The sequence below is a fragment of the Pezoporus wallicus genome, unplaced genomic scaffold (genome assembly GCF_028554395.1).
Source record: "Pezoporus wallicus isolate ANWC-B61680 ecotype Strahan unplaced genomic scaffold, APGP_CSIRO_Pwel_v1 contig_6598, whole genome shotgun sequence".
In the NCBI taxonomy this organism is placed as follows: Eukaryota; Metazoa; Chordata; class Aves; order Psittaciformes; family Psittacidae; genus Pezoporus; species Pezoporus wallicus.
In genome coordinates, this window is record NW_026637213.1 from 812,431 (window position 1) to 839,460 (window position 27,030).

Consider the following 27,030-nt stretch of genomic DNA (forward strand, 5'->3'; position numbering starts at 1 on the left):
TGGAAACTACAAGACAGGAGGCAGAAAAACCTGTTCCCTCTCCAGTTGTGGCCCCCCCCTCAGCTGCATTTGCTCCCCATCATCTGAGATCTCAGGTGTTCAAAGCACTCACCCACCAGTCTTTCTTCTGGAGTGATAAACGAGTTTGCATTCTACTGCGGCAGAAAGGGCTAGAACAAGGGTGACAAAGACAACCTCAGAAAGGTTAAACCACATGTTTGCAGGGCCCCCTCCCAGCCACAGCTAAGGAATGCCTGAAGGCCAGCCATGCTGTCGGGAAGGAGAAGAGGAAAGAGTGGGGCAATCCAATCTGGTTTCAGTTTATTTCCAGAATTTTACTGTACAAAATATGCAAAGTGTAAAACATTTTTTATATTTCAGTTAAAAAAAAAGAAAACAAACCAAAAAACAAAAAACCAACACAACCCCCATCCAGCTATAACTTAAGAGAACCCAGCTTGGAACAGAACAACTCACTAAGCTAAGACCCACAGTGCATTAATGTCACAGACACCAGGAATTTGCTTACTTAAGTTCACAATTAGAAAAAAGAACATAAAAGACCATGTACCATTGCAGTTAAAGTCACATGTGCAAAGAGAAAAAAGAAAGAAATGCTGGTTAGTGTCTATTGATTAGAAAACCTTGGCAAACCCCATCTTGCTATACAGTGTGTGTAGAAAAAGAGTATTACACAGTGATCAAAAAGAGAGCAAGGGAAGGACCGCCTTCCCCAAGACACAGTAATGCTGAATCCAAGAAACAGGCACAGAAGAGTGTAAGATTCCTTCACAGTTACTGTCTGTGCAGGCAGACACAGCACCCCTCAGTGCAGGAGATACTCCCAAGCATCACCAGTGCTGGCGAGAGGTGCAGCCAGAGGGAAGGATGCTCTCTCTGGGCAGGGCTAGCTGCCCACAGGGCTTCAGTACGTTATGGGGATTAGAAACACAGTCTCTTGGAGGGATGCAGAGGGAGGGTAACACCAGTTGTAGCACTGGTGTAATGAGGGGACCTGGCTCAGGAGTATTCCAAAGCAGTCATAGAGTAGCGGTTGGGAACGGCAACTTTTGGTCATCTATTGGAGGCAGCAGCCTGAAAGCAGGATGTGTATTCCCATGGGAGACTTTGTGGCCCAAAGCCACATCTTATAAAAGACAGAAATTTGGGGGTTTTGGGTAGGTTTACTTTTGCTTTTAGCAAAACTCAAACAGTTCAATCCTAAGAGCTTCCTTCTTCACACAGTTTGAACACTGAACCACTGAGCCTGGCTTGAGGCTTTAGACATGTATAATGCACACACCTATGAAGGAAAAGCACAGACACACAAGCTGAATGAGGAAACAGACATCTGCACACTCTTCCCATCAACAGCTCTCATAGGGGAGGGCAGAACTAAGCACAAGAAGAGCAGAGCCTGGGACCAGATTACAGTGTTTTGTCAAAGACTTTTTGTTTTCCCTTTGGAAAAGGGTAGATTTACAAGTTTTGGTAAGAAAGATGATGGAATTGGCTTGAAGAGGATTCCACGTTCAGCACAGAATGGATCTTTCCAGTTCTTCAAAAGCAAGCATTGGAAACCAGCACATCTCAAACAAGACTTCAAAAGCTACTTATGCAGGGCAGGGCCAACTTGAGAATCAGCTCTCTCACAGCTTCTGGCATACTTGGCAACAGCAGATTCCTGAGGCTTTGCATGGAGATCCCCATCCCAAAGGAAAAAGTTAAGAGGCTCCACGAGGGGTGGGATTTGTTCAGACCTCCTCCAACCTTGTGCCTTATTGTGAGCTGCTCCCAAACTGCAGCCCCAGCACTTCCCATCCCAGTGGATACTTGTCCTGCCTCCCTAGGGAATGTCAAGGAAAAAAATCCCACACAGAGGAGAGGATGGGAGCTGGAATGACTGAAGCTGCTGGCAGGAAAAGTTTTAGAGGCAGAAGTTGGAGAAATAGCTGGCAGAAGCTAAAATCAGATCTGCCTTCCTCTCCTATAGCCCCCCTGCAAGCGTAATATCCACAGCTCCTAGAAGCTGGGAGAAATCTGTATCTTTCCCTCTTTAGTCATGAAACAGAAAGCCAGGCTTCATGGAAACCCACAGCCATCTCCATCTGTTCCATAACAGTTCAAATAGCTGCAGCTGGGTTTGGAAGATCTCAGCATGGCTTTGGATTTAGGGTATTACAAATCTGAGACCAAAAAAAAACCCAAAGCATTTCAAGTGTCCAAGAAGCATACTTGATAGTCACAAGGAAAACACCAACATGGAACAGAGGAGTGGGGCAACACTATCACATGGTGCAGTCTTTAGTGAAGGATGTCCAGTGCAAGGATCTCTGCTGAGGGGAAATTGTTCAATTCAAAAACAGGGCTGTCTCATAAACCATTTGAACTCCAAAGAAACACAATTCCCAGCCAGGTACAAGAATCCAGACTGGGAGAGATGAGGGAGAATATGTGCATGAAGACAGTGTGGATAGGAAAGGCATTTGGAGGAAAACAGCCTGCTCTTGGCTGGCAAAACCCTTCAAGCCTTATTTTTATGCTGAGCTCTTGGCAAGCTCTACAGAAGGAAGGAGTGCAGGATCTGGATGGGAGCCGTGTTCCCTGTGACTCGATTCTTACTCATTAGCTGGCTATAAACAGAGTTAAACAAACCAGGCTGCTCTTGCCGCTCAGGGTTCTTATGAGGAGTCTGAATTCCTATAGATGCCACAAATCCATCTGTGGATCTCAAAGCACTTGACAAGTTGAGTTTAGCCTCACGACACCCCAGTGAAGTAGGTATGAAATAGTCCTCCAATACTGTAGCGAGGGGAGAGACCCTGAGAAACAGAATGTCTTGAAACACAAGAACAGGGAATACTCATGAGTCCTGATTCCTCTTTGAATCTGTCCTTAACCTTAAGCAGGTTGCATTCTAAAGAGACCATCTGAGAGTCCAAATCCTCTCCTTCAGATTTAATCAGGCAATGCATTCATGCTGCTGACACAGGGCGGAGTGTTTAATTTAGGAGCTGGCCCCCACTGACAGTGTCCTTTCCATGGGTGGGCAGAAAAGGCAGCACTGATGAGGAAGTAGATCTAGAGCAAGCAAGCACCGCTTCCACCTGGCTTCTCCATGTGTATAAGGATTTAATGGGATTAAGACATGAGTTTCCTGAGCAGATCCTGTCAGACAGTCCCCCTGGTGGGGCAGGGAAAGGAAAGGGGAAAGAAAACCTGGCAAAGAGGAAAAACTTCAGCAGAGGTGCCTATGAGAAGGTGCTCTCATGCACACAGCACACCCGAGCCCCCAGGAAGAGGGTTCTTGTTTTGGCTTCACAGAAAGGAGCCAATCCAGCCACAGGCAGCAGCCTACACACAGGCAGAAGTGCTCCCCAGTCTCCCAGGCTCTCCCACCTTGCCAGTGATGCACATCATGAAAGCCACATACATCTTCAGGAGAGCAAAATGTGAGGAGATACCATATAGTTCCCCCCACCTTTTTTGTTTAAAGGAATAAACCAATCTATATTTTCTAATTAAAACACTGCAAAGGCCACAGTCAATAAAGGAGTCCCTATACAGACTACCAGAAAGCCTGACCTAGAAAGAAAACCAAACACTAAGTTTAGAGAAGGAAAAACTCTACCTACTTCCTATCCTTTAAGGGACATGGGTCTGCTCCCATCATGTACCACACCATCTAGTTTCTTCACAAGCACATCTGGCACATTACATGGAGAAGATAGGATCCAGGTGACTTCCACACACTTGTAAGTAAGGTGCAGGACACTGCAGGCATCACTTGAATGAGGAATCACCACTTTGGGCCCTTGTGCTCCCTCCATCCCAAGAGGACTATCCGCAGCTCCATTGCTGCTGACACCCTGCCCTTTCCCAGCTTAAGGTGGCTGCTCCCTCCCACCAGCTTGTGGTAGGCACCAGCCAGCCCACACCAGCCATGCCATGGAGGACCAGCAGAGCCCCACTCTTAGCTGGGCCACCTCATGCTGATGGGAGTATGGAGGCAGCCCCATGAGCTGCTTGAGGAGCCCAGGGAAGGCCAAAGGGAACAGGAGAGCTGCCACAGCCCATCTCAGAAGACCACTCACCCTGGCAACAAAAGGCACTGGCTTAGGTAGAACTGGGCCCTCTGTGTTAAGACATCCATATGGAGGGCAGGTCAGATCCTGTCCTGATAACAGACATTTGCATGGCAAAAGACTGGGAAAAATGAATCATTTTGCATTCACACACAAATCCACCGCCACAGAGCTGACACCTGACAGAAGGCAGCTCATTGCCAGCCTCAGAGCTGGCTCTGGAGTCACACCATGCCCTGTGCCAGCAATGAGACACTGCTTTAGGCTTCATCATAAAAAGCAAACCTCCTGAAACCCCATGAGACTCAGGTGGTGCCAAAGCCGCTCTGATGGACAAAAGCAAAACAAAACTGCACACCTCAGGAGCAGATCCCAGCATTGAGCAGAAGCTCCCCAGTACAGAAAGGCCAAGAAAGGCAGGAGGCAGGCAGGTTTTCAACATTCAGACAGAGTTTGGTATTTCTCAGCTAGAGCTGAAGGCGTATGGTGGGGAACGACATACAGCAGTTCTCCAAAGCAAGTGCACATGGCAGAGGTCAGCCCTTTCCCTGGCTCCTCTCCTCCTCCTTTCCTCCAGACATACTTGAAGCTGGCTAGAGAGGGAGGGGCACATTCCTGCCTGCACCCCCTTCCCATCAAAGGGGCTGTCAGGCACAGGGAGGGTCTGTGATTTATCTGAGGAGGGGCCAGCTATTCACCTCCCCTGTCCCAGTGCAAATAGGCAGCCCTTGCAGGTGCAAAAGGAAGTGGCAGTAAGGCAGAGCCCGAGGGGACTGCAGCTGGAGAAACACATTGGGAAAGCCAGAGAGAGAATACAGAAACAGGGAGCCTTGGGAGTGCCCAACAGAGATGCAGGCAAACAGGAGAGAGGAAGCAGGTGAGAGATAACAGGGAGCTGTGTCACACAGAACAGTTTCACTAACAAGCACCGGGATAAAAACATAAAACAAAATCAATCAGAAGAGCTACAAATGGGCTGTTCCAGTTCAAGACAAGCAACTTCAGAGACACGGAAGGCAAAACCATCCCACTGTGCTCATATAGGTCCAGCTCAGACAGAAGAGGGCATATGGAGAGAGGAAAAAAGAAGTCTTCGGTCCTCAGATGAGGTGGCTCTCAGAAGCAGCCCCCTCACACCCTCCCTTTGATACCTTCTCCTTCCCGAGCGAACAGGGACTGCCACATCCTCATGCAAGCAGGTTTCTACAGCAGAGGTGAGCAATATACTCTTCAGAAACAGCTGCAGGTAGGAAAAGCAGAGGCAAAGCACAGGCGTGTGTATGGCGTAAAGGCAGCGCTCCAACAAAAATAACCCATGTTGCAATCGTGAGGAAAAAGAGCGAGCGTGAGACTTACAGTGTGCCTGGAAATGGGGGGGAAAAGGGGAAAACTCTGTTCTGTCTCCAAGGCTGAGCTAACCGAGCCAAGTCACCCTGTCGCTTCTTAAGATATTTCTTTCTAGATAAGATATTCCAACTCCCCCCCTCCCTCCCCTTTCCAAATAAAGTGCAGATGGTCAAATATTACTGGTCCATCATCTGCCAGTTTCAGTCAGCATCGGGGAACTTAAACCCAAAAAGCACGATATTGAAAGACAAAATCCAATCCCCAAGGAACCCACCCTCAGAATCCCTTAGACTGAAGTCTCAGACTGTAAGCGGAGGACAAATTTATGAGATTTGGGGTCTATGAACTCCTCGGAGAGTTTGATGAAGGGGATTTTTTTCACATTAACAACAAGGCTGAAGTCCAAGCACTTGAGCACAAAGACGCTGCCGTCTTGTAACCCGCTCGTGACCGCTTCCTCGCTGACAAGAGTCCAGTGCTTGGAGAACCAGCGATCCCTGTCGTACTGGAGGGTTGGGCCCGGGCTGAGGTAACGCTCCAGGAATGCCTGCCGGGAGAGGGACACGTGTTAGCACCAGTCCTACCACTTGTTCTGCATCAATGCTCTCTTCCCAGCCCCAGGTTCAGCTCCACGAGCATGGGCTTGCCATGCTGTGAGTTTCAGCTTCCACGCTTCAGGAGACATCCTCGCCCCAGTGCCTCCCAGCTTTTCAGACCCCAGGAGTAGACACAAGCACCAGGAGATTCTCTTTCAGTCCATCCCACCAAAGTTATAGCCCTGACTTCTGCTGTCAGCAGTGCCATCTGGCAGCAGTTCAGTACAGCCCCACAAGCCATCCCAAAATAGCAGTCCCAGACAGGTAGATGAAATAGCTGGCCCTCCCTTCTTCAGGCCAAGCTAAGGTGGAAGTCAGAGAGTTTCCATAGTTGCAGCCTGACTGAGGCTGCAAGACTGAAAGCAGAACAGGGAATGCTGTTTGATGTTAGTTGCTTTAACGTCTCCTTTGCTCTCTTAACAGCGGCAGGACTCCCCCTTGTATACCTGGGCAAGGTACCAGGTGGATCCCAGTGAGAAGGTACTAAGGCTCATCTCTTGATAGCATTTCTGCTCTTAGGGTAGTTAAGTCCCGGATAAATGCCTAAGAGTAAATTCTTGCATTTCTAATCCTTTGCTAGGATTGTGGGATGTTCTTAGAGGGGAAGGTGAAGAGTAGGAGGTGGATAACATGACCCTTTAAGGCCTGATGCAGCCTATGCACTGACCATATACAGACAGCAACTGTGAGAACCTCCACTGACCTTCTTCAGCAATTTCCTGTCCTGTGTGTACACACAAATGTGCTATCCCTTTCTCTCTCCTTCCTGCACTGTTAAAGAAAGCACTACCTTTGGTGTCATGTTATTGGTGATGCAGAAGGACAAGTGTTGCAAGATGCTCTCCATGCTGTGGTACTGTTGCTGGCGGGTGGTGCGAAGGTACTTCTGCAGAGCTCTTGCCATGGAGGGGAAGATTGCCTGGGCTGCTTCTCGGGGGTCCATCATCTCTCCTGGAGCTTTCTGCTGTTCCTCTGCCTGGAGGCGTTTGATGTGAGTGAAAGCCTCCTCTACTGCAACCACAAGCCTGCAGAAGGAAAATCAGGATAGCAGGAGTCATAATGAGAGAAGTAGGTTAAGCTGTGGTTAAGCCAGAGCCTGGGAGTCAGGACATGCAAGCTCCTATTCCCATCTTTGCTACTGAGTCACTGCCTCCCATCTGAACAGTAGACAGCAGCTTTCTTTCCTTGACCAGCAATTGAGGGCCATAAACCACAATTAAGGCTTTAAAGCCTGACTGTTGTACTTGGTTCTGCCAGCACAGCATAAACGTCAGTTACATGATTCAAACAAGACACAGCTGCCGTTGCATCTAATGCATGTCTTTGGAAACAACAGTTCCAGCATACAGGACTGCAGGGTGAAGCATAAGGATGGGCAAGCAGTCAGGAAGAAGCTGGCTATAAACCAGCATGACCCAGGACACAGGCTGCTCACAGAATCCATGGTCTCAAGCTGCAATGCTCTGGCATACACCAGCCAGGTACAGAGACTGTGCTGCTGACTGATGGCTCTGCACCCCCACTCAACAGTGATAGGGCTCCCCCCTCAACACCTAACACTGCAGCTAGAGGCACCCTCTGCAAGCCACTCCTGTGTTGGCACAGGTGAGCAAACACCAAGACCACTGCATAAAAAGGCAAACAGATGGTATACAACACTTGCAAGTTAGCCCAGAACTAAGAACAAGTGAGGGGCTATGCTGCAGCTAGCAAGGAAAAAGCAATGATAGTAGAAGAATCACCCAACTAAACTCTTTTGCCCCTCCTGACAGGACTTGCATCACACTAGATTTCCATTCAAGTCACCAACTACTCTCCACACTGCCCTCAATACCCACAGCATCTTAAAGCCCGGGGAAGCTGCCTCACAACCAGCACAGGTACAGAGTACCACATTCAGAGTGTATATAAGGAACAGCACAAGAAACCGTGACCCCTTCCCAGGTTGTGGGGAAGAGGAGACTGGGAATCAGTTTCTAATCTCTTCACATATATTTGTTGCAGCTCTGACCTTCACCTTTGAAACATCTGGCCTGATCTTCTAGTGACTGATGGGTTTTGTCTGACTAAGCATATGTTCTAACCAAACTCAGCAAGCAGGGGAGATGTGGCCCACTTGGGATGTTACACAGCACAGAAAGGAAAGTTTTAGTTCCTATTGCTCTGAGGCTGCAAGACAGCCTAAAAGACAGTGGTTACAGAGCACACGGCAGCCCAAAGCAGGCTAGAGGACACACACTATGACAGCACTTTCCCATTGAAATATAAACTGCCAAAAGAAAACACAAACCAAGCCAGCTCCTTCCAGTTACAGCACATTGCTTCCAAACACAGCTCAGTTCAGGGGTGCCTGTCCGTAAGCAACTTGCCTTAAACTGTTAGGTATGTTAACTACAAACTGTAATTAGGCTCCAGAGCAAATAGAGGCACTATCTCGGGTCACGTCAACAATGCATCAGCTCTGCAGCCTAAGTATGACTGCAAGAAAACAAACCTATGGCCCAAAATAACATCTAACTACTTCTGGTCATATCTTTCCTCCACACCTCATTGAAGGGGGCAGTCAAATTGCCCCTTTTAGTAGTGTGCCAACACAAATATTCTCCTCACCTAGGAACAGGCAACACCAAGCACTCTATGGAGCCTGTCCCTGGATTACTTGAGCTGAGACAACAAGCCTGGGCATGGGGGAAAACAATGGGATTTCCTACAGCAAGTAACCACAGATTTCTCAAGCACTGGACTGTTCCCTAATCCATGACACTGCATTAGCTTATCTGCACAATATACACGAGCTCTGTTTTATGTATGCTCCTCAGACAATCCCAGTTACAAGCTGTCACCATCCCTTATGCATCTGGATTTCATACGCTTCTTCGCTGTGACAGATTTACAGCCAACCCCTGGCCCCTTAAATCAGAGGCTCCTGTGAGGCTTGGCAATCCCCACATGGCTGAGCCTCACAGGAGGGGATGGCTTTACCTTGCACGGCGCTTTCTCACTCGCCGCTCATGGTCAGCCTCTTCGTAGTAGAGCTCGTTGTGACTGGAGTCCCTGCGACGAGCCGCAGCCGCAATCATGGCACGGGACTGCCCTGATGCATTGTTCCCTGGGCCTTGGAGAGGCAAGGACAGACCAAAAAAAGGTGGTGTTACTGCCACAGGACTGGGGCTGGGACAGACCAGTGCCCCACAGCATCTGTCAAGTGCTCTGTGGCTCCAGCCTTCCCAGCTGAAGCTATAAACCCTTCCCCAGTCCTCGGGAGCTCTGGCAGAAACCCTGCTAGGCAGCATAGGCTTAGAGAGGGAGCTTTGACACGTGGATAAGGGAAGTTAGTTGGGATGACACATACACAAAGGCAGAGGTGAGGTGCACATGCCAAGGATGCAACTTACCACCCATTATATATGTTTTCAGTTTGAAGGCAAGAGCAGCTGGAACATACCACATTTCAGCAACAAGACAGTGCGAGCACACAAGAATTGAGGAGTTGGAAAGAGGAGAAAGACAAACACAAGAGCATCATGAGACATGGAGATGAATGAACAAAAGCCAAACTCCAGACACTTACGCGCAGGAAGGAAAACCAGGATGCAGGGTCACCTTTAGATAAAGCATAGGCTTTCCCAGAAGGGCAGATGCTGTCAGAGCAGCAGCATTCCTGCACTAGAGCAGGCTGGGGTCTATGTGTGTAGCAGTTTCTCATGGCACTCTGAGCACACCTGCCTTACAGCTTCTGTTGCTGTTAACAGATCATTCACAGGCACAGCAACAGGGAAGCTGCAATTTGCTCTGTAACACCCACTTTAAGTGACAGAGCTGTCTACTGCATTACCTTAACTAGTGACCTTAAAATACAGTAGTAGGTTCTTCAGCTCCCCCATGAAGCTCACAGCTCTGGCTGTTCAGGCAGAGAGGCAAAAAAATGTTGCCCCATAAGCCTACCAACCCTTCTATCTAAAGATGGCTCTGCCCAGAGGGGGAAATGAAGAAGTCTTGGACTGCATTCAAACCACCAAAAGCTGCTTTTCTGACTAAGTGCTCTGAAGGCCCCCACTCTCAACAGGCAGTGGTTAAGACCAATCAGTTGCATGGACATGCTTAAAATTGTTCTACTCATGCAAGGGCAACTCTTATGGTTTCTTTCCTAAAAAGCACAAAGCACATTCCAGGACAGAAGCCTGAAGTTCACTCAGCATGGGAAGGACAAGCATTCACACAGACAGCTTCTTGAAGGGGCTAAACACTTCAGACTGACAGCCCTGAAATGGAGGATGTGACTCAAGGGAGATACTAGCTCCCAGTTTGGGATTACAACTGTAATTTGCTTTGTTGGCTATGCCCAGTGATGAAAATCCTGTTTTTGAAGGTGAGCCTCCCCACTCTGTACAAGAGAGATTACAGCAAGACTTTTTCCTTCCTGGCTGCTCCAGTATCAAAGACAAAAGCTGCCAACAAATTAGGCTGCCTTAATAGCATTACTGTCTTTTCACATGCAAGGCATAAGAGACTGTCAGCATGCCAGGGTAAGCTGCAGCCAGAACTACAGTCTGCTTCATCAAATGGATGGGAATCTTCTTAAAGATGTGCCTCTAAGCCTGAGATTTCCACATCTGCAAAGGCAGCGGCACTGCACAAAGAATGCTACTGCCCCACAAGGGAAAGGCACAGATTTTCAGGCCCTGGCAGGGTCATGAGCTTGCCACTTGGAAAGGCCTGCCAGCCACTTGTAGAGCTTCCTTCTAGCTCCTTCTCTTCCAACAAAGCCTGTGAGCTATCAGCTCCTAAGGTACTACACTATCAGACCGACAGTTTTACTTCTGAGCTTGGGCGTCCCAACATCCCAGCAGGTGCTGCAGAACAGAGACCCTGCCACATCCCAAAGAGATGTGCTGCATCAGAGGAGAAGACAAGCCAGCTACCAGCCAGAATGGCACATCCTGCAGCCAGCCTGGTGGGGCATTGGGTGTGAATGGTATGCACCTTTGGGATCCGGAAGCCCTCACCTTCCACACAGCAGCCTCACCGAGAGCCAGATGGAATGAAAGAGTACAGAACAAGTCTGCTTGCTTCCCCTCTCCAACTCAATTTGTTCTCTCTCATCTTTGAGCTTCCTCATTCCAGGCAGCAGGGGACACACTATGGGCAAGACTGCCCTCTCCCTCCCCTCTGCTTCCCACTTCCTCTGTCAGGATGGGGACATCTTACTGTAAGGATCTAAATAAACCTCCAATTAATTTTCTGGATCAGGAGTGCTCCATCAGGTTTGGGGAAACATTTAGAATAAGGTCTTGGAAACTTCAGAAGTCACCAAAATGAAATAAATACATTTAAAACCTAATCTACACAAAAAACCCTCAACCCACACCCATAAGGCGCTGAAACTTAGTTGAAGGCAAAACAATCACGTCCCATGTTTTTCCACGGGACATCCTTCATGTTTCAGTCTCCACACCCTGCATGCAGAGCCACCTTTCCAGCTAACCCCCTTTCCCAGCTCTAAAAGCCTTTCAATACTAACAAATTAATGGGCAGGATGAGCCTTACCACATTTTGCCACAAGATTTCAGTCACCCTTCACCATAAAAGCTTCCCTCTACAGCTTCAGCTTTTCTATCAGAGGAATGTGTACTTTTATAAAGGCTGTGATAGCTGAGCATACCCTGCTTATCAAGCCTAGCTTTCATTGATAGGGTTTAAGAGTGCCAAATGATTTAAGTCCAGTTTTTACTGCTTTGAGTGGCCACAGGGATCCACCCACCCATCCATCCATCCATCCACAGGCCTCTTTAAAGCCCAGAAGCTTGAAACAGGTTTGTTGAATGGCAAAGCTCAAAGGGGATAGTTATCTGTGTCTGAATTTCCATGAACTGCTTAGTGTCAGGATGACTTAGGAGCACAGCCATGCATAAGCCAGGCATAGCTAATTTAGTGCTAAAGCTGCAGGCTGACAAGCGTTGCTTTCAGTGGCAACTGCTGCTTACACAGTTGCTTTTCTTCCCACATTGGTATCAACCTTCTTCGCTTTCCTGAAGGCTGCCTGTGGAAGCATCACAATAAACCACTGGGGAACTCATTTAGGTTAAAAGTTGTGTTTATTGTACTATCACAACCAAGGAGATGGCCCAAGAGCGACAAAAAGCAGAGGCTGTCTAAAACAAGCAGTGGTGCCAAAAAGTACTTGTCAAGCCACATGATTATAAAGCCTGACCCAAAACTTGGCCACTTCGCCTGGCAAAAACAAAAGCCGTATTGAGGGCTAAACACATCTGTAAAGTCATGGGGAACTGGCAAACTCGGCACTGTTAGGAAGATTTCCAGCAAGAGACAAGGATTTGGCAAAGCAAAAAGGTGAGAATGTGTGCATAACAAAGCATAAAGCCAACCCAGCCCTTCCCCATCCCACCCAGTCTCAGAAACTGCATTTTACCTCACCTACCATCAACATTGTAGACTTTCAGGCCAGCCATGTGCTTGGCTGCACGGGATTTGGAGGCTGTTAGTAAGGCTGGGTTGTAGACTGTGAAATCTCTGTAGTAGTTTTCCAGGACCACCAGTGCAGCTCGCTGGATGCTAGGGACAGAGAGAACAAACAAAATACAAGACAAAGCCCCCTAAAATGCAACAAGTTCTTTTGTTTCCTTAAAATAAATGAAAAGGATAATAATAAAAAAGAAATAGCCACATTAATTGGGTTAGGATTGTCACACCCACAGAATTGTGCAATAAACAGAATATTAGTTAACCCTGGGACCTGAAATTTGACTTGAAATGCACAATAAATGTGCCCTCACCTCATGAGGAAGATGACAGGAAACCCCTAAACAAGGGCAGCACAGATTGAAGCACTAGGCTGCCTGCAGTATGGGAAATACAGAACAAGAGCTCAGCCTGCCTTGGCTGTGAGGCTGAAGCTCAGAGCACCACCACGTAGGTTCTGCTGTAGCTGGCCAGCCTAGATGGAGGGACCAGCTCGGGATGGATGCTTTTCCCTTTGAGTCATTTCCAGCCGCACCTCAGAGCTCCTCCATGAGAGCATTGACAAGAGTCCAAATCTCTCCAGCAAGATAAGATCACTGCCTGAGGAGTGTGGCTGCGGGAGAAGGGATTACCTCAGTTTTGCTTGTTAAATCCCAGGAAGGAGAGAATGGGCAGCAGTGACACTCCCTCCATCCCTTTGAAGGGATGCCTCTACATAACATGATGACACACGGGAGCAAAACAGCACACATGCCAGCAGCAGGAAAGGCTCAACCCAGAGGTATCTTCCTTTGCAATCATTTCAATAACAGAGGTGTCTGTAGGCACTGCTACCAACAAATAGGACAGTATTGCAGAACAAGGCACAGCTATGGTGTTTAGAAATGCCAACACACACAAACGGGATCCAGGACATGGCTCTCTCCACGCTGCTCTGGCTCCATGCCCCAGTGTGGTCTGGCTGGCAGTAGTGTCCTGAGCAAGTCACCAAGATCAGCCATTCAGTCAGCTGGAGTTTGCCAAGAATCCACATTTCATTTTGAACCCACAAATATTATAAAGGGAACTGCCAACATGTTTGTTGCCAGTTAATTGTAAAGTTCACACTTAGCAACAAAGCAACCGAGTATTCTCACACATGTTACAACATAGGAAAAAAATATTACAAGGATGGGAACGTGGGAAAAGAAGGCATCGGCAAATTAAGACCTAAATTCAATTCTCAGCACTACGACTGATTCAAGGCACGCTCCCAGAGGAGCAATTTCAATTTTCCTGTGCCTGGTGCTAATATTAAACTTTTGCATCACACCCCAGTGATTTAAACACCACACACGCACCCTCTGCCACTGATCAGTGAATTAAGTGTAGATTCCAGCCCATTCACCAGATCCTGAGAAAGAAGAACAAACCCAGACTTGTTCAGTTTACTTTCAGCAGCCAGTATTAAGGTACAGTACCATATATTTTGTTAGCTGTATAACCTTAAGATGACTAATCCATGACTTCTGAAGCAAATTCTTCAGGACTGTTTGGATGCAGGTTTCTTCTGCATCCAGCTAAAGCATCTTGAAGAAGCTTTATCTTTACCTTCGTATTTCCTCATAGCAGGTTCATCAAAAGCAACTCCATTGAAGCACTCAGCTATTGATATGCAATAAAAAGGCACTATTTAACCAAGGAAATAACTTCCCTTTCATGAAGCACAAACTGACCGACTGCCACACACACATAGGCGCTAACAGAACAAATGAAAGGCAGTTTATTCCTCCCTGCCAAACTTGTGATTTCTACTGTGAATTTGCTGCCGCTTAAAAACAAAATGTCATAAAAGAAGTCATGTGGCAACAGCACATGTTCCCCTTTCTGACTGCATTCAAACATGACCAAGTTTTTCCACGTCCACTTCCCAAGAAGGCAAAGCTCCACTGAGTTTCATCCCAAACCACAATGTCTGAAAAACCAAGACTAACCAAAACCAACAAGATAAAAATGAAACAGTTTTACTCTGCTAATACAGTGTCCTCATTCCAGACAGTACTGAGACTTCCATCCCAGCAGAGGGAAATGAAGGTTCTCCATTGACTTCCTAGCTCTATCAGGATAAAGCAAAATGCATCACAGGAGAGAATAACTTACTTTAATACACACACTTTTTCCCTGGACACCACAGAGTCTGTTATCATCAGGATGCCAGCTTTCCCCACCCACTACTACCCCCTTCCATCTCCTAAATAACCTACTCCACTAATTCATTGTCACATCCACTCAAAATCTAAACACAATAAAGCTTTTACATTGCAATAACTGCCCTGAAAATTGAAAGCCTAGCTATTTATTGACAATGCAAATCCAGTACAGGCTCAGGCCCACATAAGAGATACCCCAAATGACAGAGAGGGTCTGCTTTCTAGGGAGAGAATTGTAAGTAGACATTAGTTTCCTAAACTTGTAGCAGCCTATTTGTGTCTCCCTAAGTATGGGGTCATCCTAAGCACCGCAGGTTATGGAGATGGCTATACTGTGACTCTGCAAATTCTCTTTTGAAGAAAAAGGGAAAAAAAAAATGAAGAGAAGATGCTGCAGACAAGAAAATTAGAAGGGTCACAATAATTAGCAAGAGAGGAGAAGGCTGAATCAGAGCCTTCTGAGCTGCATTGCTCAACCTTTTCAGCCACATCAAGGGAAAGCCTCACCCTGCAGAGCTCAGGACAGCCAGCCCTGCCCCATAAGGAGCTGCAAAGCAACAAGAACCCCCCCACCCCCCCAAACAGGCAGAGCCATCCCAAGCATAGCAGAAAGGGACCTAAATTGTACAACACAATGTGCAAGGAGGAAGGCAATCACAAGCCAACAGCCATCCAGAGCAGCCCTGCGGAGCAATAGTCTCACAGTTTGTGAGCAAAGCAAAATGCTGTGGAAGGCTGCTGTCTCCTCACAGAAATTCAGGGGGTTTGGGACTTTCCACTGCAGGGCAGACCCTGGCTTGGCAAGCAAGGTGAACTGACTGCAGCAGGCCTCCTCTTCACACACACCCCAGCTCCAATGGGAACGGGAACTGGCAGCCTTCCCGGCCCCCGCTTTTGGAAGCTCTTCCCTTGGAGCAGTGTCTAAGAGCTCAGCACAATGTCAGTAACTGCATTCATTCCCCCACACTTCAGCAAACGGAGGCTTCCCTTGCCTTTATGACTTTAAAGGAATAGGGAGGAACAGGAAGAAAGTGAACAGAAAGTTTCAGTACTTCACTGCCTGCTTGGAGAAGGTCAGAGCGAGGACCTTCCCCATGTCCTAGGAAGAAGATCATATCAAGACAAAAAAGCATTTTCATGCAACAGTTCAGACTCAAAACCTTCAACCGGAGGGGAAAAAAACCCTCTCATACAGGCCAGTAGCCTATTGGAAACCCAGTTTTCCTTGCAGGCTGTACCAGTCAGGTTCTCTGTGTTTGTTGCTTTGCTTTTTTTGCAGTTGGAGGGTCAGTTTTGTTTTGTTCTAAATGATCATCACCACTACCCTGGAGAAGGCAGTGTCACAGCACGCTGCCAAGAGGGAAAGCAAACAAGCAGACCCCATGGGGTACCTCAGTGGCATTTGGCAGCAGAGTCCTTTACAAACAGTAATGAATTAACTTGTACAGGGCATCCAAGGAAGTGGAGGAGGGGAATACGGGACACAAAGGCAGCAACTGTTGCCAATTCTTTTCTCTTGGAAGGTAAGTTGGGAACAGTTTTGCCTGAATACTTGCTCCTACCTGGGATTTTGATACCTCAGGTCTTGCTGTACTCTAGCTCATTCTGGCTTTGTATTTGCCTTCTGTGACATGGCTACACCAATACTGACTTCGGCTTTTTTAGAGGATTTCCAGGAAAACAAGCCAATGCCATACTGAAGCAAAGCACAAAGAAAGAAGCTTGTTTATATAATCAAAATGCTGGCTTTGGGCCCTGCTGGTTTCTAGGAAAAGGGATTTGAATCTTCTGAAATGATGAGGAAGGGTTAGTGAGAAAGAATATAATAAGAAAAATAAAAGAAAGAGATTGAAGCCACACCTTGACACCCAAAGTTGCCATTGGACATACTAGAGACCATCATTCACGTGGTTTTAGCAGCTTTGTGCCTTCCTGCTAAGCTATAAATGTAGCCTGTCACGGTGCCATACCAACCATGATGTAGACACTGCTGATTGTCCAAGGCATCATGGTTTTGTAACAGATAAAAGTACACATATAGAAAGAGCTGTTTGCTGCCAAAGCACTTACTTCTCTATAGATGCAAATCCTGCATCAGAGTTTAGGGTGACCCGCACACCTAAAACCCACAGGGATAGTCAGAGAGGCCTGATTAGTGCTGTGTTAACTGAAGGCTGAGGAAGCCTGGGGTTATTTAATACAATGATTCCAACACAGATGCCACTCCTCCAACAACACTTTTTACTAATGTTTTTCAAAACAGACAGCATCCAAACAAGCCAAGCTCTCTGGGCACACAAAATACATACCACAGCCAGTCAGGAAGCGCTGGCACCTCAAAGAGAAGCTGAGCAAGGATTGCATGCAAGAAACTTCCACAGAGAGTCAGCTCTGCCTCCATGGCTCTCTCTAGCCTACAGCTGTATCAAGCTTAACTACTGTAAGAGATGCTGAGGTCTCCTGGAGTGCTGCGCTGCTCACCCACAGCACTCTGTACTCCCCTAGCACTGTTGCCAGCTCACACCCAATGGGCTCAGGAAACTCCTGTGCCTCCCCAGAAGCACCTCCTTCCCTGAAAACCCCTTTACTTCACATACTCTTTTGCTAGACACAGAGGTGGGGCTCAAGCTCCTGGTCCTTCACCACACTTGACTGCTCTACTTGACTGCTCTTCCAATGCAAAGTCACCAGGACTGAAACCTCAGAAATAGAACTGGAAATAACTGAAACAAAAATGCTTCCCACACCAACACCCCTGCTGAGAACAGTTGCCGAAGGGATTTCTAACATCCTTCTAACACAGACTTGCTACCCTGGTCTGGCTACCATAGTAAGGTATGATGCCCAGATGCTCCCCATGCAGCATGGCCACATCAGGGTCCATCTCCTGTAAGCTGACAGAGCACAAGTGATTTGGTACTCACTGTCCTTTCCAAGCAGAAAAGCTCCCAAGAGAACAGAGGTCACACAGAAGAGCTTTGCAGTGCCAGCAGTAGCACCAATGCCTTAGCTACAGCTTTGTCCTCTCCAGTAAACAGAGCCAGAGTCAGATCTCAGTACAGATGCCAAGACAAGGAACTCCTTCGGCAGCTGTGGCCAAACAAGCAAAGGAGAAAAATGCCTTTTGAGTGTTGTAACTACAACAGCATTTCAGGTAGGTAGTGGGAAGAGAACAAGGCCACAGCCCCTAGGAACAGGAAAACCACACTTTCTTGTCAGACAACCACAACTGAAGTCTCTGCTCAGCTAAAACAAGGAAACGCAATCCTCACCCTCCCTGCAACAGGCACCGAGTGACCAGGATGCAGAGAGTTTGTTTTAGATACCCAACTTCTGGCATTTGGTCAGCCTGGGAAGAGAGTTTGCAGGGTCAAACCTTTACTGGAGAAGGGAAGGAAACCTCAGCGCAGTAAAATCAAAGAACAGGAATTTAAGTGTGCCCCCATCCATCTGAACAGCTGTCACATGAATGTTTTAAGGAGGGCACCAGCCCCGTTTCTAGGTACAGATCTCCCATTTTCTGCCCTGCATGGTCCAAGACACTGTGCTCACGAACACACACTATGCCAAGTCTTCTGGTTTGTGAGACAAAAAGCAGAACCAACATACCAACTAAGCAATAGAGTAGTTAATCCCTGATGCAGGAGGGATTTCAACATACAGGTTTTCTGACTGAAAGGATGAGTCTAGGATTCATTTTCAGGTTGGGGTTTGTTTGCCTTTCACAACAGCAGCCTAGCCAAAACCATCCAATATAGGCGAAAGGAAAACAGACCCCGCAAGTCTACCGCTGTATTTTCCATTCTATAGGGAAGATAAGCTCAGAGTAAGGAAATGGGAGCTTTAAAAAGGAGGGTATAACCAAGCTTCCGTGTGAGGAGGAAAGAAATCCACTCCTTTATTTCAAACAAAACAAACAACCTACTTATTTAAGCCTCCCTGAAGAACCCTATAAAAGTATTCCCAGGCCAGTACTCAAAAGATGCTGCTACAGAAGTGCAGAAAGCTCAGTTTTAGCAAGCAGCTACAAAACCCCAGTAAACCCACAGGCATGCTCCCATTGCAATTCCCTTTCTAGAAAACTTCCCAGCCTGACAGTTCAATAAGTTAACTGGGCCTTAAGGTCCCAGCACCTTTATCAGTAGAACTTCAAATGTTGCTGAATGCTTTCCCAGCAGCCGCACTGCCTTTGCCTCCACTTCCCACAACTGAAGGTGGCAGTTAGTATCACTAACTAGGACAAAAACCTAAGCTACTAATGGCAATATACAGTGAGGAGGAAGAGGAGGAGAAGACAATCCTCTCAAAGTGATCCAAAAGGGCAAATAACATGGTTTACCAGGAAAAGACAGTCACTGTGGTGAGGTCAGATACTGTGACAGCACCACACTTCCTCAGCAACACAGTGAACATCTCATTTCACGCTACACAGTGCCAAGGGAAGCAAATATCACAAGGACACTTGTTACCACCCCTGACATCATATTCAACAGATAGAAAATGCAATAAGAAATCAGCTGCAAAAGCCTAACATGCATTTTAGAAGCAATGGAAGTACCAGAACACCAGAAGAGCTTTCCATGGGAGGCAGGGGACTCTTTTCACAAGGAAAGACTTAAGCTCGTGCTGAGCCAAAGCTTCTTTCCAGGCTCACTGTATGCAATTCTAGGATGCCTTACTGCAGTGGGTCAGCCTAGGTAACCAGGAAGGCTGTCTTTAGGCCCCTCATGGAACAGCAAAGGGGAGTTTGCTAGTATGTGGCAAAGGTATGCTGCACTGATTATCTCAGCCCGGCCACTGGGATGGGTACATGAGCACACAACAAGAGCAGCTTCAGGGACTGCATCTGAAAGAGCAGCTTGTGAAAGCCTGGACATGAGGCATGCCAAACCTCTCCCCAGAAGGCTGAGGATACGGAGCAGGCTCCAAAGCAAACCACTAGTATCCTCCTACACTAAGACCACCTCTCCAAGAGGAACACTGTGTGTGGGAGCTGTTTTCAAGCACTTACCATGCAGATACCCAGAAGAACCACTAAATCCAAACAGTACAGCTCATGGATTAGCCAGTGGACAACAGCAGCTTTCAGGCACTAACAGCCTGGGCTGGATTTCAACCAGTTCCTCAGACACCAATAACCACATGCAGATGCCCCAACAGCTCTCAAACTAAAGACATCAACTTCCCTTTGATCATATATCACACATGCAAACCTTCTCATCAAGCAGAAAGGGAGTTCTTGCTACCAGCACCTCCCTGCCCCAGGGTCTGCTGCAATGCACAGAAGAAAGATGAGAGCAAAGGAGCCACGTATCTGCCATGTCCCAGACACCCACAGTGAACCAAACCAACGTCTGGCCAGACATCCAACACCACAAGCCCAACCCAGCACCCTCAGGAGCCAGGAGCAGTTGAATTGGATCTGGAAAGCAGCAGCTACTGGATCCACAACCTACAGCTCAGAAATTTGGCCTAGTGAATATACTAACTTGTTTATTTAGGGGAAAATAAAAAAAAACAACAACTACCATCTGCTCACACTGAAGCAAAACCAAAGCTGTGAAAGGTTTCCTTTATTTACTGAGCAAATTGGCAGGTTGGGAAGAAAGGCAGTGAGAGAAGAGCACAAAGCCGCAGCTTAAATGAAAAGATGATGGTAAGATGCTGATATTGAGATGTCCCCACAAACCTGGACAGCATGGTAGATACAGGCACAGCAGACACACATGGGTGAAGAGCAAGCAGGGGCAAGATAGCTTCCTGGGGCACAAGTGCTGCATCCAGTTACCAACAGCCCAAGTAGGCTCCATTTGTCTGCACCAACTCAACACAGACCTGGGACCAATCTGAGAGTCAGGGATGCTGCTGCAGTAGATCTTACAGTTAACATCTCCACAGCTGAGCAGACTATTGAGGCCAAAGAGCCCTGTGGAAGGAGACCTGCATAAACACTGCCGGGGATGAAGCATTCACAACTTCCTTGGGCAGACTGTTCCAGTGCCTCACTACTCTCACAGTGAAGAGCTTCTTCCTCATATCTAAGCTGAACTTCCCCTGTTTCAGTTTGAACCTATCACCTCCTATCCTATTACTACAGTCCCTAATGAGTCTCTCTCCAGCATCCTTGTAGCCCCCTTCAGATACTGGAAGCTGCTCTGAGGTCTCCACACAGCTTCTCTTCTCCAGGCTGAACAGCCCCAGTGTTCTCAGCCTGGCTTCAGAGAGGAGGTGCTCCAGCCCCTAATCGTCCTCGTGGCCTCCTCTGGACTTGCTCCAACAGCTCTATGCCCTTCTTATGTTGGGGACACAGAACTCTCACAGCTGGAGATACGACTCTACACCAAGCCCCCAGCAATAAGCTGCCATTCACAATGATAATGCTGTGTCCAGCTCTGCACCTTAAGGAACATGGCTTGGGCCATGAGATGTCCCTCTCACTTGGGCCACCAGCTGGTTCCCTTTAGGCCTGCTGGGGACAGGAGAAGCAAGGACTTGAGTCTCTGCTATCCTCAAGCCCAGCAGAGGAGCACACTTTAGCAGACAAACATGCACCATCAAGGAGTGCTCCTGCACTGCAATGCACAATCTATCTCCTCATGCTGACAGTGGCAGGATTGCTTTCAGTGAAACCATCACTGCCATGAGAGGATGCTGTTCTGCCTCTTTCCCTCTGCCCCATCTCACCTTTCTTCTGCCACCAGAAGCCTCTGTAACCCTTAAGCAAAGGAAGGGCAGTTAAAATGCCTGCAGAAATTGAGCTGGGCTAAATAATCCAGTAAGGAAGATACACACACAAACTATAAAGCTACATAAATAATAAGGAGATATAAATTGCCAGTTCTGCTATCAAGATCCCTGTCCAACCAGACACGACTTCTCTGAGAGGGGTAAGGGAGGATAAGGAAGGATCAGACCATTGACAGGATGGATATTTTTCAGCAGCATTAGTTTAAGAAGTGACAAACTATGATCATACATTTACATCATTGACGGTGCACTGAGTATTTATGAGGAAGGCTTCAAAAGTTGAGGTTATATTTAGAATTTAAGGAGTCTCAAGCAAGTCAGAGGGGACAACACAACACCAGGGTGTGCTTTACCTTCTGAACACAGGAGGCAGGAGCAAGAAAGAGCTCACCCTGCATGCAAGAGTGAAACAGGACCTTAGTACAGACACACAGGGGACGAAATACCAGACTCCCCCAAGCCCTAAGCTGCAGGGCACCCATAAGTCTCCAACTCAAGCTTGTACCCCTTCTCCAGCACCTAGAAACCTTGCAGCAGCCAGCAGTATATAGCTGGATTACCACTTCCAGGCCCTGGGAGTTGCAGTCCATGACAGCAGTGCATTTCCTCTCCCTCCCAGCACACATGTATGATATGCCTCTGATTAGCATGAGCATCAAAAGGAAAAAGAGATCAAAATGCAGGAACTGACAGGTATGGCAAGAAGTCTGTGAGAAGTCTGCATTTTCACAAGATAATTTATAACCTGACCATGCATCAAATAAGGCCAGAGTCTTTAGACAAGGAATTCTTCAAGTTACATCAATAGTTATGAAGTAACTGAGGGTGGGGTGGTGGTTTTTTGTTGGGTGTTGTGGGTTTTTTTTAGGTGAAAGCTAAAGGAATGCAACTTCAATTCCAAGGAAACAACAGAAACAAAGTTAAAAGCTTCTCCTGGCAGCAGAACTTTGGTGCTATAATAGGATTTTCCATTTAGCTGCTGCCACCGCCATGAAACATCAGTAACCAGCTCTTGCTCCAGCAGCAGCTTTAGCCTCTCCTAGGATCTTTCTCACAACATCTCAGAGCATTATTTCCCTGCGAGCCTACATGGTTAGGCCTGAAGAGGCAGAACCAATGCTCCACCCTAGCAGACCTTTGCACACAGAGGAGCATCCCTCTCAACAGTCCAGCATCCCTCCACCACAAAGCATCCACCACTCCAGCACGCTTTGCACAAGAGCCATCTCACCCAGCAACCCTAACAACACAGTGGCATGGTCCATGGTTCCAAGCTTAACATCAAAATTCCAGGTGCAACAAGGATGCAGCTGACCCTCCACCAGGACTTTGGGAGCACAAGCTGCAGTTAGCAGCCCACAAACCTCAGCTAAGGTCCTTCCTGCTGTGCCAAGAGCCTGTTCTGCTATCAAATGGGAAATGGCTCTCCCCAAACTGTCACCTCAGGTCTCCACTTGACCTAAACTGCATAAGGGGAATTTAAGCACAGAGGTTCATTCAAGGTGAGTCAAGTTATAAGGGACAAGAATGCCCTCAGTTTTTGGGGGAACACCTAACCAAAGCCCCCTCTTTTATGACCACCCATCTCCCTATTAACTCTTTCTTATTTCTTCAGGGTAGAGTCAGGAATTAGCTTCCAGTTTTCTTGTCCATGACTCAGTTGTGCTGTACAAGAACTGTAAATCCATGATTTCTTGCACTTCTACCATGAAGTGAGCCTCCTGCTCTCCCCCAAGGGGCATAGAGCACACTTCACTCCTTTGCAGAATACTTGAATTTCAGCATTCACCACAAGAAACAGATGTCAAAGGTTGAGGGGGTGGATTTTTACTCCCCCCCCCCCCCCAGCATTTGAAGATAAAAGTATCTTCATGGCCACGGAATTTGTTCAGCAGCTTCAGAAAGACCATCTGCGTCTGTGGGTGGTACACACAGGTGCTTTGGAGGGCACTGACAGCAGGGGGAAAGGAATTACATGACAAACCCCATAAGTACAGGGTATGCTGGAGGGGAAATCCCTGCAGATGAAACCAATGGCACTTCCTCCACACCATCTCTTTTGGAAGGATGGAGCCTAGCAGAGCTCCCCATCAGGGAGCAAGTAATACCGTATTGGCAAGAAGGATTAATAATTGACAGCAGGCCCTTCACTTACATAAAGGCTCGTAAACTTGTAAACTTGTAAGTATTAAGTATGCCAAAAATGTGAGACTGCTCCAGGGCATAACTCGCTCTGTGCCACTCACCACTGCTGCCTGGTGCATCTGCAGGAGCACAATACAACCAGCATCTGGGCTGTGCTCCAGGACACGCAACTCCACAGTAGAAAGGAATGGAGAGGTGGTGTATGCACAAAGGGCATTGGGTGAACAAAGATGAAGATCAAACAAAGAAGGGGAGAGGGGTAAGAAAGATGACCACAAGCACTTCAGTTCCCCGAGTTCTGTCACCTTTATCAAAAGGATGAGCAGCTCTGCATGTGAAGCCATAGAGAAACTCTTCTGAGCTTAAGAAGTCCTAAGCTGAACTTTGCTGGCAACACTGCCCCGTGCACCACCAAACAGACCCTCATAAACCAGAACAAGACACCATTCCTATAACTCATCTGGAGTACCAAAGGAGAATCCCCTCTACTCAGCAGGGAACAGAACACGTGCTTTTCAGAGGTTACTGGAAAATTCCCTTCTGCAATTCCATGGGTAGCCTCATGGCAAGAGCCATCAGGTGAACAGCTCTCTGCAGCACCATCCTCCTGGAGGAGAGGCAGCAGGTACAGACAGGAGGGGGAAAGAAGTAGGAATGTGGTTGGAAGTCTTTTCCCATCAAGTCATTACCAGTTCAGCCCCAGGCCAGACCTTCCTTCCCTACTCCACAGCATGGGACATTTGCAGGGTGCTAATACTCAACTGCCTTTGGCAGGCAGCTGTGGACAGACTTCTGCACACTCAGGAATGGGAACATGAAGAAGCAACAGGGAAATGATGAGTTGCAAAAAGGCAGCTGTAAACACTCCATTAGGTAAAGTGCTGCTGGAAAGACACTGGTTGGAGGTCACAGGTCTGACACCTCTCAGTGCTAAAGAAGCTGCTCTGGAGCAGAGCACCCAGTTTCTTCAGGAGCTTTACAAATGCAGATGCAATTAGCACCCATTTAGCTGCCTATCCCAGAACTTCTTGGGAGGAGAGACTTATTCAATAATGGTGCTTATCGCGTTTTGTGAGGGCAGGGATGGGGGACGCTCACACAAATGCTCATCAGGGTGCCTTGCACTGAGAAAATGCATTCAGGAACAAGGCTGATTTCACACAGTCTGAAAAGTCAGGAGTCTGTGGAACATGTTATTCTAGAAGCTCCTGTAATCAAGGCAGCAGGAGAGTTAATAAGATGTTTTGCTACAAAACAAGGTAAAAACTCATCAGCTCAATCTCCTTCATCACAGTGTTTGTCACTATGGTAAGGGTTGAAGAAACCCCCAAGAGAAAGGAGGATAAGCATAACCCTTCTAACCCCTGGGAATGCAGACCAAGCAAATTGCACACAGGGTAGAGGAAGAGCACACAAGTCCAGAGTGCCTCCAGCAGGAGGTAGCTGGGCAGGTTCAGCACTGCACCAGTGTGCACCAATGCTTGCTCTGCAGCCTGACTGAACAGAGAAATAGCCTATGAGTGCATGGGATCAGTCACACTATGAACAACCAGTTGGACACACATTATTAAGTTCCACAAACCACAAGATTTCAGCAGCTCTTGCCTCAAGAGATCCAGTTTCCTAAACTCATGGTTAAGCTATGCTAGAAATCGAACCAAAGATGTTTATATGTCATAGAAGCTTTCCTCTTGAGGGGTAGGGAGACTTTAGGCCAGCATAACCTGAAGAGAAGTGTTGATACAACTCCAAGCAAGAGTGCTCTGTGCAGTTCAAATGCTGACCGGGTTTTGTTCATTATAACCATTTCACCCTTGAAAAGGGGAAACAGATTTGAGCAATACCTTGTTGTTGCAAGGTCAGATGTGCAGGACCTGCAAACACAGGCTGTAGTATGGAGCAGCTTATTCCTGCTCTTTAGTCCTCCACACACTCCCTCACTAGGGAACACAGGGACAGAGAAGGGAGCTCATCAGACTAGATCAGTAAATACTGACAGCCTAGTTTTAGAAGCAGATTTATATATATATTATGTTTTATAAGCCACAGATTCAGTAAATAAAAGACTATCAATCCAAAGCAACCAGGCCAAAAGTGGCATCAGCTTCCACTATGCCATTCCCTTTCAGAGAGCATCAACCAGCTCACCCCCCTCTGCAGAATCTGTACCCTGATTCCAAAGGCATACAGAGGCCTCCCCACTTGCTCCACAGCCATCTGTGGGGTTCATAAAGGCAAGCCCATGCCAGGAAGGACAGAAAAGCTGACTGAAGCTCTTAGTACTTCATAGAGCCCAACACATAATGAACTACTATGACTCTGCTCCTCATATCTCTACTGCAAAGATGAGCTAAAGGGAGAAAGACCCACTCTCAGTCATTTCTAACATCAGAAAACCAAGCCTACACTGGAGCCCAACATTCAGTCTATGTGCAAGATCAGTAATCACCACATGTGTTTGAAGCCATTCATACTGAGTTGTCTACACTAGCAAAGCTCTAGGATAAGGAAAGTATCCACTGGAGAGGAAGGGAGTACTACAGGAAAAGAGGGTTTTCTCCATCAAGATCCTTCCTACGTAGTTTCTGAGCCATCCAGAAGGTACTGAACTGTAGATAACAGGTGCCACCAGTGTCCTATCCGTAGGGACAAACCAAAGCCTCAGCTCACAAAACTAGCAGCTTTTCAATTGAAAGGTCATCTACTGTTGCGCTCCCCCACCTTTGTTTCCCTTTGCTGGTGCTTTCAAAAGCCTCACTGGAACTCCCACCCAACCTCGTGCTTTTTCCCAGGCTTGACCTTTCTGGCATCTCCTCTATTCCCTGCTCTTCACTCATGTACCACCATACAGCATTCCCTCTGCATGGCAAACCTTCCTACCAGGAGCAGCAGTGAGCTGAGACTTGGCACCACATTCACTGGGACTCCAACATAAGTTTTACCTCCCCCTTCCAGCTCCTGAATGGATGCCAAAGGGAACACTCGTTTTGGCAGTTCAAGTCTCCCAGATGAAGAGTTACAGCCAAAGTGCTGGGGGTGGGACCAAGGCAGCCTATTAAAAAGTTGATTATAATATGAATTTGGGGAGCTACTTCCAAATATGCTTACCCTCCTGGACCTAGGGCCCTTGGGGGCGGAGTGGAATCCCTAACTCAGCATTTTCAGCTTCTTTACTGGGTTTGGAGCCAGGGTGGGTGGAAAATCCTGTCTGCACCCTGCCTGGCAAAACCATGGGTTTCCAGAAGAGTGGCGGAGCTATTGTCTTCTTCCTTTCTCCTCTAGAAAGCCTGTTGTGCTCATGCTTGCATAGCCCCCTCTGCCTCATCAGAAAAGACCTAGAATTTGAAAGCTTCTACCTTGGATTAAAAGGGTCAATATCAGCAATTTTCCTGTGGAAAATCCAGAGCTACTCCAAGCGGCAACACTGATAAGATGCCACAT

At 47.4% G+C, this 27,030-nt stretch overlaps 1 protein-coding gene across 1 annotated transcript in view; it reads right to left on the minus strand.

The window, feature by feature from the left end:
* Positions 1–2,820: 2,820 nt before the first annotated feature.
* The window catches only part of VANGL1 (VANGL planar cell polarity protein 1), a 40,953-nt gene continuing 16,743 nt past the window's right edge, over positions 2,821–27,030 (minus strand). Inside the window, exons 5-8 of the mRNA XM_057404140.1 lie at positions 12,468–12,601; positions 9,011–9,143; positions 6,819–7,053; positions 2,821–5,979 (exon numbers count right to left, since the gene is read on the minus strand). Coding sequence (XP_057260123.1) covers positions 5,719–5,979; positions 6,819–7,053; positions 9,011–9,143; positions 12,468–12,601 — 763 coding nt within the window. The 3' untranslated portion in view covers positions 2,821–5,718. The remainder of the gene's footprint in view (positions 5,980–6,818; positions 7,054–9,010; positions 9,144–12,467; positions 12,602–27,030) is intronic.